This window comes from Fragaria vesca, linkage group LG5 (genome assembly GCF_000184155.1).
Source record: "Fragaria vesca subsp. vesca linkage group LG5, FraVesHawaii_1.0, whole genome shotgun sequence".
In the NCBI taxonomy this organism is placed as follows: domain Eukaryota; kingdom Viridiplantae; phylum Streptophyta; class Magnoliopsida; order Rosales; family Rosaceae; genus Fragaria; species Fragaria vesca.
The window spans coordinates 1,634,169-1,649,076 of record NC_020495.1 but is presented as its reverse complement, the minus strand read 5'-3'; the positions used below and the strand labels follow the sequence as shown (position 1 = coordinate 1,649,076).

At 37.7% G+C, this 14,908-nt stretch overlaps 4 protein-coding genes across 4 annotated transcripts in view; all 4 read left to right on the top strand.

Annotated features, from left to right (window-relative positions):
- The window catches only part of LOC101311569, a 2,735-nt gene extending 2,238 nt beyond the window's left edge, over window positions 1–497 (top strand). Inside the window, exon 7 of the mRNA XM_004298770.1 lies at window positions 145–497. Within this exon, the coding sequence (XP_004298818.1) occupies window positions 145–246 (102 nt within the window). The 3' untranslated portion in view covers window positions 247–497. The remainder of the gene's footprint in view (window positions 1–144) is intronic.
- Window positions 498–2,598: 2,101 nt separating this feature from the next.
- On the top strand, window positions 2,599–4,853 carry LOC101311277 (E3 ubiquitin-protein ligase Praja-2-like). Its single transcript, XM_004298769.1, has 3 exons — window positions 2,599–3,505; window positions 4,092–4,228; window positions 4,721–4,853. The coding sequence occupies exon 1, from the start codon at window positions 2,720–2,722 to the stop codon at window positions 3,476–3,478; it is 759 nt and encodes a 252-aa protein (XP_004298817.1). The 5' UTR covers window positions 2,599–2,719; the 3' UTR covers window positions 3,479–3,505; window positions 4,092–4,228; window positions 4,721–4,853.
- Window positions 4,854–8,726: 3,873 nt separating this feature from the next.
- LOC101310797 (E3 ubiquitin-protein ligase At3g02290-like) lies at window positions 8,727–9,810 on the top strand. The gene is made up of 4 exons (XM_004298768.1): window positions 8,727–8,792; window positions 8,923–9,352; window positions 9,530–9,639; window positions 9,746–9,810. The coding sequence occupies exons 1-4, from the start codon at window positions 8,727–8,729 to the stop codon at window positions 9,773–9,775; spliced, it is 636 nt and encodes a 211-aa protein (XP_004298816.1). The 3' UTR covers window positions 9,776–9,810.
- A 2,307-nt stretch (window positions 9,811–12,117) lies between these two features.
- Window positions 12,118–13,780, top strand: LOC101313418 (AT-rich interactive domain-containing protein 2-like). The gene is made up of 3 exons (XM_004300756.1): window positions 12,118–12,631; window positions 12,693–13,144; window positions 13,754–13,780. The coding sequence occupies exons 1-3, from the start codon at window positions 12,118–12,120 to the stop codon at window positions 13,778–13,780; spliced, it is 993 nt and encodes a 330-aa protein (XP_004300804.1).
- The last annotated feature ends 1,128 nt before the right edge of the window (window positions 13,781–14,908 follow it).

Here is a 14,908-nt window from a genome sequence, read left to right as displayed (position 1 = left end):
CTCTCTCTCTCTCTCTCTCTCTCTCTCTCTCTCTCTCTCTCTCTTCTCTCTCTCTCTCTCTCTCTCTCTCTCTCACTCAAATGCAATGTACTTGCTTGTTTACACTATTGAAATAGTACTAATCCTCTTTAGTTCGGGTTACAGATACGACTGGATGAGGCATCAGTGATCACTGAATTCGTCAATGCTGCAAGGAGGCGCAAATTTGCCGAGTTGGCTAGGAAACGTACAGAAAGAGAAATGTGAATGTTGAATGCTTGTATATCTACCCTAACCTTTAGATCAGATCATAGAGTGATGTGGGGAGTGTTGTGCTTGCTATGTTCTCACTCCCTCAAATCGCAAATTTCTTGTAAATACTCCTTAGCTATGCCATATTAATCATTAGGATCATCCCATCATTTTATTCATCTATCTTCTACATGAGCAGTATGCGACGAATATAGACGATTTTAGAAACAGAATTGGTAAAATGTGCAGACTGCAGAGAACAAGCTACTGATACTTGTATATTAATGTTAGTGCTCATCTCTCTTCTGGGTTTATCTTGATCTCAGCTTCTCTTTTTTGGCTATCCACGTGTGAATGCACAACTTACCAAGATCTACAATATCGATACTATGCTATTATTCGAAAATTCTGTTCTCTACTAGTAGTAGTCTAGTACTGTTAATCTTGATTTAGTACTTCTTTAACGATAATTCTCGTATACACGGTGATGTAAGTATACGGTACAATCTTAATTATTCGTAACTATTTTATATGAGAGTCCTATTTTTAGTCTTCCACATTGTATGTTGTAGATACAATGCCATGTACTAAGAACGTTACGCATTTATAGTTAAGTTCGCAACTTTAACCCAAAATTTATGTCTAGTTTCCATCATTGATCTCCAATATTTCCATTTTTCGACTCTCCATATTCCCACGATATTCGACATTTTGGTGCAAGCAACCACCAACATTTAACCATTTCTCTTCTATGGCTATAAAGTGAATTAGTGGGCCCAACTCCTGGCCCAACCAATACTCCTTTTCCCAAAAGCAGCCACAACAATCAGGTACATCAACAATAAACCAAAAACTTCCAAGAAATATAATAATCTTAATTTTTAATTAAAAAATTCTCTCATATTTATAGTAAAAAGTAATTTTCCCACTGAAAGTTGTTCGTTGTCACGCAAACGCACTCTTCTCTACAAAATAGCGAACAATTAAAAATTAATTGGTGTGGTAAAGAGATGCTTTTTTATTTATTTTGTTTGTTAATAATCACAATTACTTTTCTTCTCTGATTTAAACTTTTTTCACTGGCAGCTCTTTGCAACCAGGATCAGTTGAGCTTCTCCTCAACACAGTGAAACACTAACAGCATAAAAACCAAGTGACAAGACCGTTTAAGAATTCATATAAAAGTGAAGTGACTGGTTCGAAATATAAATGTAGAATATTTTGGTGACAACTAGCCACTTTTACAATTGTGTTGAGCAATTTTGGATAGGAAGTGCATCTTTTTAACAAAGTATTTAAAAACTAGGTTCTGATTTGCAAGTGCATTAGGAATTTTGGCTAGAATGTTCATTCTTTTAAGAAAGTTTACACTAGCTTGGTTAAATACCAGCTTCAGCCCAAACACCCATTATTTGAATCATATATACTTAGATCGAAACTGCAGCTAAAATGATCATATTTTAAGCTAACTAATGTTTCTTAACTTATTAACGCAAACTGTATTATGCACAATTCTGGGGAACCCGCAGCAAAAAGCGGGAGCTCTTTCTAGTTGAATCCTTGCTAATTCATTGATAGAGGGACTTAGTTTTGGGTTTGTGAATTTCATTAGTATAGGTGATATGTCAAAAAATGAAAGGGCTCGTTGTGATTCTAGTGACTAAATTTCACAAAATTAAAATTCGATTGTCTAATGTGAACAGTATAATACAATATGGTTATGATAGGATATTTAAATGTATTCGGTAAATCAGGGCTCGATCAAATTTTGATTCCTCTATAAAGTTGGTGCACAAAGTTGTACACTTGCATAGGGAGCCACATTAGTACACATGTTGTGATTCTAATGAGTAAAATTCACAAAATGAAAATTCGACAATCGGATACGATCATTGCAGTAAAACAAGCCGTGTCGAGATCGGAGACGTGCTACTGCCGAGAGAGAGAGAGAGAGAGAGAGAGAGAGAGAGAGAGAGAGAGAGAGAGAGAGAGAAGAGAGAGAGAGAGAGAGAGAGAGAGAGAGAGTATGAGGACGTGAGGGCATTCTAGTTATTTGATAGGTAAAATCCGGATCAGGTCTGATGCTATTAGTTTTGAGCTCAAGTTCATGTCTTAAATTGTATAAAAATTAGTTAAAATGGGTTTTGTGTGTTTTTAAATTTAGTCAGTTATTTGTATGTAATAAAAAATTACATTTTGTGTGTGTTGGGTCTAAACACTAATAGGATAAATAATACATTATCCATGTTTTATTAGATTTACTATTCAAAGTAGGATTAGACTTTCTTTCTACTTATAAGAAAAATAAGATAATTTGTAATCCTCTTCTATATATATATATATATAAAAAGACTCATATCAATATCAATCTACAATAATTTCCCGATATATAGAAATTTGAGTAGCGTGTTTTGGTAGAGTGTCATTTCCTCGATTTAGGGTTAAACCCGACGGGCGGCCGGCGCTGAGGAACAGAATTGAAGCAAGCATGAGCAGCATTTACCCGTATGCGAGACTTGAACATGGCAGCGTTGTTTATCAAAGCAGTGAAAACACCTACCGAAGCAGATCCCGCGTGGACGTAATTCCGATCAAAGTCCAGCGATGGAAGGCATATGCCAACTACAATCCAGAAACCCATCAGTATGATAAGGTAGAACCAATTGTGCAAGCCACAAACACTCTCAAGTTGCGGTTCTCGAGGGAGAAGGCGAGCGGCGATGCAAAGACGACCATGGAGAGATTTGCAAGGTACAAGAGGATCATAGATGGGTCTCCCAGGGAAGCCAACAAGTTACGGGACAAATTGCGTAGGTACGTTTACAACAAAGTCGGTGTTGCCGAAAATCAGCATCCGTTTATTATTGATCATATATTCAATGTGCTGCTTCGAGAAGCCGTCCCCGATAAGATTATCGAGGTTCGAACAGTGAATATAATATATAGATATACGGAGGAACGGCACCTGGAGTTGCTGTCGGAAGATGCAGATTATTTATACAAGGCCAAGCTGATTCCGTCAACTGAATCATTCATCGAGGCTTTAGAGGAAGCAGCGACTCCACCTGATGATGAATTACATTGTGCTATTTGTATGGAAATGTTTGCACTGAGAAAAGATAGCAGCATTACTCAGTTGCCCTGCTCACACTATTATCATCGAGATTGCATTGCCCCCTGGCTCCAAATCAATCATGTCTGTCCTACTTGTCGACACCCTAATGCTCCATTTAGGCCAGGAAGCTAGCTAGCTGCAGTCCTGTCGCTATCTTATGTATTCTCCTGCTACCTTAGTTTTTATTTCCATGTTTTTGCTGCCTTGATCCGACGGGAATGAATGTTATTTGGCTTCATGTCTTTGAAATTCCCTAGACTCGCTTTAGTAACAAAAGTTTCTTTCTTTGCCTCGCTTTTGGTAGCTAGCCCCATTGATTATGATCGATGCATTGAAAACAAAATGGACTACACAATCAGTAGGATGAAAATTGATTTTTCCTTTTGGTTTCTGTTTTCTAGTATGAACTAATGTTTTGAAAGTGGTATGAAAGAACAGTTAAGTAAGCACTGACAGGAAGTTTGAAAAACCAAATAAGAATACATATAGATATTAGAAGTGGTGACGTTTGAAAATAGAGCTCCGGTTGTTGTGTGCAGAGTGAAACAAGAATGGTAAAAGCTGAGGAAATTGTATGACTTGATTGTTATTTCTATGCTTTTTCTGCTTTGAGCATCCAGAAAAATTCAATGTTAGAACAAGTTTCAGACTGTTGCACAGTTGCTACAATCTACATTACACTTTTTCTTTCGGTCTAAATTTACATTACATTTACATGTATGCTGTTTAATCTTCTCATACACAGTTAAGGACAACCAAAAAGAGGTGATTTCGATTCCCATTGCGTAGGTGCGGGCGACAAGAATCAGGATGTCAAGTGACAAGAACCCAATTTCCTTGCTGGCTCCCTCCTCAGTGTCCTCCTTCTTCGCCACTGTTAAGGTAACACACTGAACTTCTAACATATAAGGTTCATTTTGGGTTGGTATATGGGGTTGGTACATGGTTGGGTATTTAGGGTTTGTATACTGGTCTATCATAACACCAGTGACAATGAAGGTGATATTCCACCCTGCGTTCACAGCAATGCGACCAAACAGTACCATACTGGAAGTTCTACTTCTGTTTCTAAGAGCTTGTGAATTCTTGTTGTGTAATTGGATCACTTAAACCATTATATTTGTGATGCCTTTTTTTATTTTTTTTGTAATGTGTTTTGAAAATGTGAAATCTGAAAAGGCTTAAACTAGGTGCTTAAATTTTTATGTGTTGTGAAGTGGGGGGTAATTACTGTCAAAATGTTGAAATACATTCTCTTATTTTTTTCCTTGTGTAATTGTTTTCTGCCACTTCTCTGGGCAACACATTCTTCATATAAACTGTGTTTATTGTTGTAAAAGATGTTAAACTTTTTGTTTTATTTATATCTGCCAGACTCCTTGATACAAGCCCTGATGTTACAGTGGCCCGGTCTTTATATGAGCAATCTATAGATGGGCAGCTTGCAGCCTCCAAGGGTCTCTGTTCCAGGACTGATGCAGAGGGTATTCTGATCAAGGCCACACACTGACGAAATCAAGGACTGCTGTAGTTAAATTTACAATTTCATCTCCCGTCACAGGGCTCAACGGGGAAAGATCAGTTGTGATGGAAACGAGATCCTTTGCGCAAAGCCCTTTCATTTCCTTCGGCCGGAAACCGCCTTCACCAGCTGCTTTTTCTCCTCAGCTGTTATAGTTTCCTCCACTTTTGGCAATGAGAATTGCATTGCTCCCACTAGACTGTGCAATTCAACTGATTAACCATCTGGTCTCAGAGTTAACATTCATTCCAATGTTAATAATCCATAATCCTTTGTTAGCATTATCAATAGGCGTAACAGAGTTGCATCCGATTTGGATTGGTGTTGAACACAGGCATTCATATATTGTGACTAAACCTGGAAATGGGAGCATTCATTTATTCATTCCAAACAAAATTCCTACACTAAAACGCTATTCTATCATTCCATTAGCAAATTTACACTACCAGTTTCCTTATTTCTGGTCTCAATAAAAATCAGGTAAACTGTGTCCCCCTGTTAACAACAGGCTTTAAACTTGAACCATACTGTGGGATCTTAATCAGACTATTTTTCGATTTGTAGGATTTGTAGAACCCTGCACAAGAACAAAGACATCTATGGTGAGGGGTGACTCAGTGAAGAGGAGAGGCTTTGTAATGAAGGGTGGCACAGTGCAGGAGGGGGGCTCGGTGAAGAGTGGCACAGTGCAGGAGGGAGGCTTGGTGATGAAGGGTGGCACAGCGCAGGAGGGGGGCTTGGTGATGAAGGGTGGCACAGTGGAGGCATCCAAGGTAAAATTGGTTTTACTGCTGCACTTTCCCAATTCGTCTATCATAATACCAGTGACAATTTGGTTGATATTCCATCAGCATTCACACCTATGCCGACTTATCTTTTTTAGAGCTTTCAAATTCTTTTGTTTCGCTTAACCTAGTTGACAATGCGCTTAAACTCGTTTATATTTGTGATGCTCTTTATTATGCGTTTTGACAATGTGCTTATATTTCAGGGTCCTATACTATGCATGGTTGGAAGAACACCCATGGTTGGAAGAAAAGAGGTCTCTGTTCATTCTGACAAGGAAAGAGGTCTCTGTTCATTCTGACAAGGAAAGAGGTCTTTTACTTGAAATTCTTTCCACTGATAAGGTAACACTGAACTTCAAACATTAGTTTCATTTTGGGTTGGTATATGGTTGGTAGATTTCTTGTATTTAGGGTTTGTATACTGGTCTATCATAACACCATTGACAACGAAGGTGATATTCCGCCCTGTGTTTGCAGCAATGCGACCAAAACAGTACTAGTTAAACTTATTGTATCTGTGATGCTTTTCTTATTATGTGATTTGAAAATGTGGAATCTGGATGAACTTGGGTGGGGAGGCAGGAATTTCAATGCCTTTATGTGTGGTCTAGTTACTGTCTACTGTTGAAATACGTTCTGTTATTTTTTTCCTTGTGTAATTGTTTTCTGCCACTTATCTGGGCAACACATGTGTTTATTGTTGTATTAGCTGTTAAACTGTTTGTCTTTTTCTCCTTGAATATTCTCCATTTCACGCATCAACTTTGTGTTTCTAGGCTGCTGGGATTTCAATGCCTTTATCTGAGGCCATAGACACAAAAGTGGTTGGGGAAAATGAAGACCAGGCAGTTTTTCCTCAGGCTGCTGGTGCCATCGAGGAAAAGGTGCTTCTAACACCGCCTGATCATATGTTGGTGCTCAAATTCGATCTAGTTGATAGGATCACTTACGTGGATGCTTGTTCATACTTCAGCAGGTAATATATATTGAATGGTTGATCACCTTAGTTTTTTCTTTTTCCCTTCATGAATGGTTAATGACTTTTTGTGCGGCTGATATTAACCATTTTTTTTTCTGTTTCGAGTGTAGGTATGATGGTTTTATTGATTTCTTCTATGGTGATGTCCAAGTGAAGGGGGCGCAGCCTGACACAGCTGTAGTGGTGTTTGATTCTTCAGATCCTGTAACAGAGGTTTTAAATGGTCAGAGACTGATCAACCTTGGCAACAACAAGGTCGTTTATGCCAAGCCCTTCACTTCCTTGGCCGACTTGTAGGCTTTCAGCTTTGAACTAGTTTTTCTACCCTGGTCGTTTTGTGTAATTGATGGCAAAACATTTAAAGCGAGCCATGCTTGAACCAACATGAACTATAGGAGGTCCTTTTGATCATTGTCTTAAGTCTTAACTTGATGAGCCTTTTTGGACATAGTGATTATGATTAAATCATCCACATTTTGGACAGTGATTATGATTATGATTTGGAGGTTTGGTCTTTTGGTTTGCTTTATGGGGTTCCTAATGCATAATTTCTTTCGCAAATATTTCTGTTATAGCTGTAATGCAGTGACCTTAACGTAGTGACAAGTTAAGGATGTTTCATTCTCGTAGCGGGATGTATTAGCTTGCTTTTTGCCTTGACATTTCTACGACAAATTCATTGCACATTTTGTTACCTTCACTTTTTTAGTGAATGGGAATAGGTCTCCTCGATACTATGCTATTGTTCGAAATTTCTGTTCTCTACGAGTAGTCTGGTACTGTTAATCTTGATTTAGTACTTCTTTAATGAAAATTCTCGTATACACGGTGATGTAAGTACACGGTGCAATCTTAATTATTCATAACCATTTATACGTAGAAGTCCTATTTTTAGCCTTCCACATTGTATGATGTAGATACAATGCCGTGTACTAAAAACGTTGCGCATTTATAGTTAAGTTTGCAACTTTAACCCAAAATTTATGTCTAGTTTTCATCATCGATCTTGAATATTTCCATTTTTCGACTCTTCATATTTCCACATTTTGGTGCAAGCAACCACCAACATTTAAGTGATTTAACCATTTCTGTTCTGTGGCTATAAAGTGAATTAGTGGGCCTAACTCCTGGCCCAACCAATCTCCTTTTCCCAAAAGCAGCCACAACAATCAGGTCCATCAACTCTAAACCAAAAAAATTCCAAGAATAATAATAATAGTCTTAATTTTTAATTAAAAAATTCTCGTATTTATATTAAAAAGTAATTTTCCCACTGAAAGTTGTTTGTTGTCACGCAAACGCAGACTCTTCTCATCTCTCTTCTCCAGAAACGCACTCCAACCAAGTCCACCTTTCTCCTCCGATTCCGATTTCAACTCCGATCGCCGCCTCCTGCGTCACCGGTAACTCCGTCTCCGCAACTCTCGAGTTCAAAACAACCGCCGATGAATTCGTCCCGGCGATGATTCATTTCCTCTCCTGTAAAGATCGTTCGGACTCGTCTATTAGGTTCGCCGCGTTCTTTAGCTGATTCTATCTTCTTCATGAGTATCGGTTTCTACTGCTTTTGCTGCTTCGCTTTAAGCCTTAAGCGTTTCTCTGTAATTCGTTGCTTTTCGATTTCTGAGAGTTTCTGCTTTTGTTTGTTTCTGCTTAGAGTTGTTGTTTTTCATGTGCTTGACGATGAAATGGTTCAAAATGATGGTTAATATTTACGGTAAAAAATCTCAGGTTGATTAGTTTTGTGCTGAGATACTGTAATTCTAAGTGTATAGAAGATGAAATTTAAGGTGGAATTTTTGTTTTTGAATTTTTTTGTGTGTTTTTTGAATCTACATGTCTAAGTTTCGTTCGAAATTTTAGCGTTTTGGATTTAAGTTTGGCGTGTTGGAACGTAATCGTGTGTTAGGTTTGAAGCATTAGGTACTTGGAGGAGTGTTCATTGTGTTGATTTAATGTTGTTAGTGTTTTATTTGCTGAGTGATTGCGTAATTTTAACGGAAGAGTTTTGTATTCTTGTGTTGCAGCAAGGGGATATGTGGTATCGAGTGCAAATAGTTTTCAATCCGGAGCGGGGATAAGCAAGAGAGAATGGGAGGCTGCTGTTGTTGTTCTTCCAAGGCAACCGAGCTGAGGGCTGCGCCTACGTATTACTATGTTGTATGATGCTTTCTCTCACCTTTGATGCTACTTTCCTTTTTTGTTAGTTGTTGTGTGGAGCCTGATTGTTGGATATCAGAGTATGGTTGGAGGTGTGGTTGATTTTTTCATTGTTCTACATCTACAGTATCCGAGGACTTCTGAAGAGCACGTGCCCTTGTCATCTCGCCAGGGTGCCTCTGCAATCTCCACAGGCCTCCTTGTAGATACGAACCTGGATACATCAATACCTGACACTTACAGACCACCTCCTGCCCCTATTCCATATGATGTGTCAGCAGGGCGTCCTCAAACTCCACCAGTGGCCCAAGATATTTCGGGCAACAAGAGTGATTCAACATTGCAGACAACAACTTCTGATTCTGTTCAACAAGCACCTGGTGACAATCCTCAAGAAACTTCAAACAAGTGTGAAGACCTGAAGGGTTCAGACGACAAAGCAGACACCAAGTTTGAGCTTGATCCAATTAAGAAGGCAGATGTTGAACTTTCAAAGCCAGTGGACTCTGTTGCTTTAGTTATTGAGGAGGAGGATGCTTGCCCCACCTGCTTGGAAGGTAAAGTCCCTCAAATAACTCCTTGCAGGGAATTCTATTTTATCATTACTTACTATGACGGAAAATAAAGTATCCCATGTCATTTGCCTCGGTTACTGCATGATTCCTATTCTAGCTACATTCTTTCTTTCCATTTGGTAAAAGGTATTCAGTCGGATGTTTTTTCTGTTGGCGCAGAGTATGATGAAGAGAATCCGAGAATCACCACGAAATGCGACCACCATTTTCACCTTGCTTGCATTCTTGAATGGATGGAAAGAAGTGACACATGTCCTGTGTGTGATAAGGTTTACCTTGCTCAACATTTGCGTAGTTTTGTGATTTAGTGAGATATGTCCATCATCAATTCATCATGCATAATATTGAGACAGCTCTTCTTCACTTATGATGCAGGAAATGATATTTGATCCTCCGATTGATTAGTGAATCACCAATTCAAGTCAAGTGCTTTCCTTTTTGAAGTATGGTTTGAGAAACAGAGGTTGCAAATGCATGGGTTTTCTTTTTTTTTTTTTTTTTTTTTCTTCTCTCTTTCTTCCTTTTTTGGGTTCACTGTTCAGTAACAGTCACTGATTGGCTGTTTACTGGTCTTGTTTCTGGAGTCATGCTCATTTAGATCCAGTAGGTTATGCATTAGTTTCGTTTCAACTCAATGATAATGAAAAGTAAGAAGGGGAGATTGGCACTGGGGTGAAAGTATTGTGGTCCACTGTAATGTAGTGCATTTATCCTTAGATCTTAGAGCATCACATTATGAATGATAGAATGGTTTTATAGATATTGCGGTCAGTGGGATAGTAGTAATCAGATTCATTAGTTAGCAAACAAGAAAAGGTGAACCTATGGTTCTCTCAATCCGAGTATAGAGTTTTACTTTGGTCTGGTCAGTGATCTTTGCTTTCTGTTTGAACCGGTTGTGTATACGGCGGAAATTTACTTTCGATGATGTTGGTGTGGTTGGTTAGTGTAATGGAAGATGGAAGGTTCGGGTTAAAGGGGCATCATTGTTTTTCAGTTGATATATGTATATATCTATATTTGATGATCATTTTGATTGGGTGAATTTCACGCGTAGATTCACGTTATACATCTCCTAGCTTCTGTTTCTTATATGATGATAATTTGCTTGAAGCTTAGTAGCTTACACGCGCAGCTCTTTCAAAAATTGCATACACAGTTTGTTCAACTGTAGAGAAACTTTTGGTTGTGTAACTAGTACACTTCAATCTTACAGAAGCGTGAAGTGGCCTTTCTTTACTTTTCATGCTTAGAAAGACGAGGATTGCGCTTCCAAATGATACATTGGTCTTCCACTTTCATAGTAAAAGAAAGATGGAAGCATGAAATCAAAAAGCTACTCCTGAAGTGCTTAGAAAGCATGATCGTTTAGTGAACCTTAAAACCTTATTCTTTCATTTTATTCTGATCATCTCCGAGTGACTTTTGGAAACTCCACGAATCAGCTTCCTGTTGTCAAACTCATAACATCGCCAAAAGAAAATCTCATTTCTCAGTCTTCTAAAATTTAATTTGGGTTTATTAAAATAAAATAAAAATTAATTTGGGTTTTGAACTTATGGTAATGAAACACAATCAGAGTCTAAATTCAAAAAAAAAAATAAAAATTCAATTGATGCATAAAGACAAACAAGCCAAAATCGTTATTGTAATTGTTGACAGTGCAGAAAGGGTAAAACTCTGACATTTAATCTGTTTTCTATATTAGGCGAAAATGAATGTTGTAATAGAAGGAATGAAAATTCATAGACCTTAATCCAAAAAAAAAAAAAACTTAAACTAGATTCAAAATTTAAATCTGAAACTTCATCACATCGATCAGATGTCAATATCGATTTCATATTTAGACCAATACAATGATTGATCGAAAACAATAAAAACAATGATATATCATATTATCATAGTAAGAAAAGATTTGATGAGCAATAGAATAAACAAAAAGATAGAGAAACAACTATTCCCACTCCCAAAGTTTCTCCACGCGAGACTTTGTGTACTGTCGACAACCATATTGTGAAACTTCTCCACGACGATTGGATATCAATATCTATTTATATCTTCATCAATACATTAATTGATAAAAAACAATCAAAACAACGATGCACTAGATTATCAGAATATATAAACGAAAATGACGTTAGATATTTAGACAATTTACTGACTGACTTAGATCAGAGAAACAAACAATGACAACCGTAGATTGTTCTTCAAATGAGTGCTTTATTATGACCGGATAAAAGAAAAATGTCTCATTTCTATTAAATTTAATAAGCAAATCACTAAAAACATTGTTTTTTGAGTACACTATTGATTGAAATTGTTTTGAACCAGATTTCATTTTCTCTGCACTGGTTTCCTCTCCTTTCTCTGCTCATTTCTGATTTGCTTAGTCTAAAATAAAACTTGAGCCACCTTGTTGCTGTGTCCTAGTGCCACCAGCTAATCAATCATTTTCAAAACAAATCCCATCACCTTCAACCTCGTCTTTGTCTTCTTTTGTAGCCTTTCTGCTCCTCTGTAAATCACCATTCGGTGGCCTTTCAAAGCATAACAAGAACAAATGGCTGAGGTCTGAGGGCCCAAAAACTTTCAGGTAATAAACAAAACGTCCCTCAAACCATTTTACAAAGCAGAACAGGGCAAAGGGTCTCCTACCCTCTGCCCAAAATACCATCTTTTGTCCTTGATCATTGAAAAGGAGGAGTCTTTATTATTATTATTTTTTTTCAAGAGCCAAATCGAAGTTAATGGAGGAATGGTCGTTTTTGACAAATGGGTCTGTGTTAGATTTGGCTGAAACTAGTGATGCTGATCCAATTAATGGGGGTAGTGTTGGTAGTGTTATTGAATTTGTAAAAGATGGTGTAGAATGTGTTTTTGGTGATGATGATCGTAAGGGTAATGATATTGATACTGTAAAAGATGTTGTAGGATGTGTTAATGCTGATGATGATGAGTATAAGGTTAGGTTAAGATGTACATTCGATCAGGTTCTATCTGTTTTTCTTAAGGAAATTGGTGATAGAGGTGTTGTTAGACCTGTACCTGCAGTTTTTGGTGATAGGCAGCATGTGGATTTGTTCAAATTGTTCTGTGTTGTGAGAGATGAAGGTGGGTATGATTTGGTTTCGAGGAGGAGGCTTTGGTCTTACGTGTCTAAAGAGTTGGGTTTGGATAATGGGGCAACCGCGGCCTCGGTAAAATTGATCTACTTTAAGTATTTGAATGAGTTGGAGATATGGTTTAGGGAGAGTTGTCCAGGTAGGAGCTTAGGGAATGGGGAGTCTGGAAGGTATGGGACTTTTCATTTGTTGTCTGACAGAGTTTAGAGGTTTGTTGTTGGATGGGACAGAGCAGAAGGACAATGGTGATGGACTGGTTCATTTGGATTCTGACCGAAATGGGAAGTTTGAATATGGTTTATCAGATAACAAAGATGCATGTATAATGCATTCAGGTACTGGAACTGGCAACGGTCATGACGACGAAAAAGCTTGTCATGATGATCAAAATGGTACTTTGGTATTACCCTCCAGTGTCGATAGTAAAGAAAACGAACGTAAAAGAAAGCGACGAGAATCCTTATCAGGAATGCTGAATTGGGTAATCCAGACAGCAACAAAACTTGGTGATGTTTCAATTGGAGAGATACCGGAGCCTGCCAAGTGGAAGAAGCATCAGGGCAACGAGTTCTGGTTCCAGGCAATTAAAGCAAGGGAGGCATTGATGCTAAGAAGAGATCTTAATCCAAAAACTGAAGAGTTACCCCAGCAGGTACATTCATCTTTTTTTTTTTTTTTTTACTTCGCTTCTGGGGAATAGCCAATTGTCATTTTTTCATGCATAATACAGTTGATCGTCAAGTGATTTGTGGACTGGCATGAGACTTGAATCGCTACAAACCTCAGGAGGTTCCTGATTCAATATTTTTTGATTGACCTCCTACTTCCTTAAATCCTCACGAGGTCTTCTAGTTTAGAGTTCAACCAAACTGAATTTAGCCATATTCCATCTCCTTGGTTCAGTTTCAAGTTCTTCGATTGGATCTTATGCTTTTAAAACTTTCCTTTCTCATTGTCTGCTTCTTATCGTGGTTCATACTGTACCTGGTCCATTATTAGAATCTTTTCTTTTTCTTTATATACTTTTGCATGTAACTATATTTGAAACTGTCTTTACTTCCAATTATATGTCGATACTAATACAGCCAAGTATTAGATATGAGACATGAGACATTTGATTTAGACTGTATCTTCTTTCTCATCTTCTTTAGTTAGCATTTCCTCCTCACTTTTTCCCGTTAAGGTATCAGCCAAGAGAGAGGAAAGTTCTAAGGAACTTTGTGTCTCCAATGTGTCACATCTTTGGTCGTTTGTTTCGCAGGAACTTTACAACATGCCTGTTGTTTGACACCACCCCGATACAGCTGATTTATGTAAAGATTGCAGTTGGAGTATTTAAGGTTTCTTGCATAATTTTCTGGGTGAAACTGTAAAATTGTAATCCTGATATATATGTGAGTAATTAGATAACTAAAATATTTTATAAACATTGTATGGTTTGTACTTGCAGAAGAAACTAAGGTTGCATCCATTGATGTATGAAGATAATATTGCTGCTGGTCACCTTTTCTCAGAGAGGTCAAGATGCAGAGGAGGCAGACCCGTACTGAATAGAGTCCTAAGAGTCGATAGACTTAGGACCTAAAAGCTTAAGGGGCGCAAATATTCTTTTCTCTTTGTGTGGTCACATTAGATTAGTTAAAAACAATAAAAAATAATTAACAGCATTCAATTAGGGTGGTGTATTAGATTACAAAACAGAAAAATGAATATAAATCTTACCCATTATATTACTATTATTAGTTACCATTTTAGAAAAAACGAGCAGCTTAAGTAAGAGATTTGTTGTATAAATAAAATTTTTATTATAAACAGGATTTCTAATGTTTTTTGTTGTTAAATTTTAAGTTTATAGCTTTAGTTCATGAATTTTTTTTTTTATGTTTCTTAAAAAGAGAAAATATGTAGAATGAATACTAAACTTTGAAGACCCAATTTTAAAAGTTCGATTCAGGTCTAAAAATCTCAGATCCGGGCCTGAAAGGAAGGCATTCTATTAAATCTCGCTCGTGCACATGTTGCAATTCATCGCCACCGACTCAGAGTAATTTGATAAGTCCTAGTATGGAAGAACCTAAGGAGCAAGAACCTATGGAAGTTGATTTAGCGTCCCCTCACACATCGGTTATCCCATCTGACCAGGACGAATTCCGTGAAAAGTATGTTTCTATAGGCCCTCTCTTTCAAGCTGATGTTCCTGAATGGACCGGTGAGGCGTCAGAAAGTGATGATAAATGGCTAGGCACAAGGGTATGGCCCTTGGAATGTGAAGAAAACGCTTCCCTTGTTAAGAAGGATACAATTGGCCGAGGAAGACCACATTTTTGTGGCTGTCGGCTTCCAGGTTCTGTTACATGTCTCAGATTTCACATTGCTGAGGCTAGGATGAAATTGAAGAAAGAACTTGGTTCCTTGT